This window comes from Trichinella spiralis (assembly GCF_000181795.1).
Source record: "Trichinella spiralis strain ISS 195 chromosome Unknown Scfld67, whole genome shotgun sequence".
Classification (NCBI taxonomy): Eukaryota; Metazoa; Nematoda; class Enoplea; order Trichinellida; family Trichinellidae; genus Trichinella; species Trichinella spiralis.
Window position 1 is genome coordinate 1 of NW_003527006.1, and position 368 is coordinate 368.

Here is a 368-nt window from a genome sequence, read left to right on the forward strand (position 1 = left end):
CCAATCTTGTTCCGAAGTTACGGATCCGTTTTGCCGACTTCCCTTACCTTCATTATTCTATCGGCCAGAGGCTATTCACCTTGGAGACCTGCTGCGGATATCAGTACGACCAAGTACGAGATTTACCAGGCGTCGCTCGGATTTTCACGTACCGACGAGAGCGCTCCGAACACCGTGAAAAAGTCGGCGTTTTATGGATACCAGAATCCCTATCTCCGGACAACCCGGTTCCAGGGAATGCGTCCCTTAAAAAGAAAAGAAAACTCTTTTCGAAACTCACGACGGTCATTTTCCGAGTTCGCTTGCGTTACCGCGCGATTGAGTTGAACGCCAACCCCACAGAGAGATTAAAGCGCTACTCTTTGTCT

General features: G+C 49.5%; 1 protein-coding gene across 1 annotated transcript; it reads left to right on the forward strand.

Moving 5' to 3' along the window:
* Window positions 1-65: 65 nt before the first annotated feature.
* Window positions 66-178, forward strand: Tsp_15665 (conserved hypothetical protein; the record flags this gene model as incomplete). Its single annotated transcript, XM_003371069.1, has 1 exon — window positions 66-178. A coding segment is annotated over one exon (113 nt), but the record flags the coding sequence as incomplete, so codon positions are not given.
* Between the last annotated feature and the right edge of the window lie 190 nt (window positions 179-368).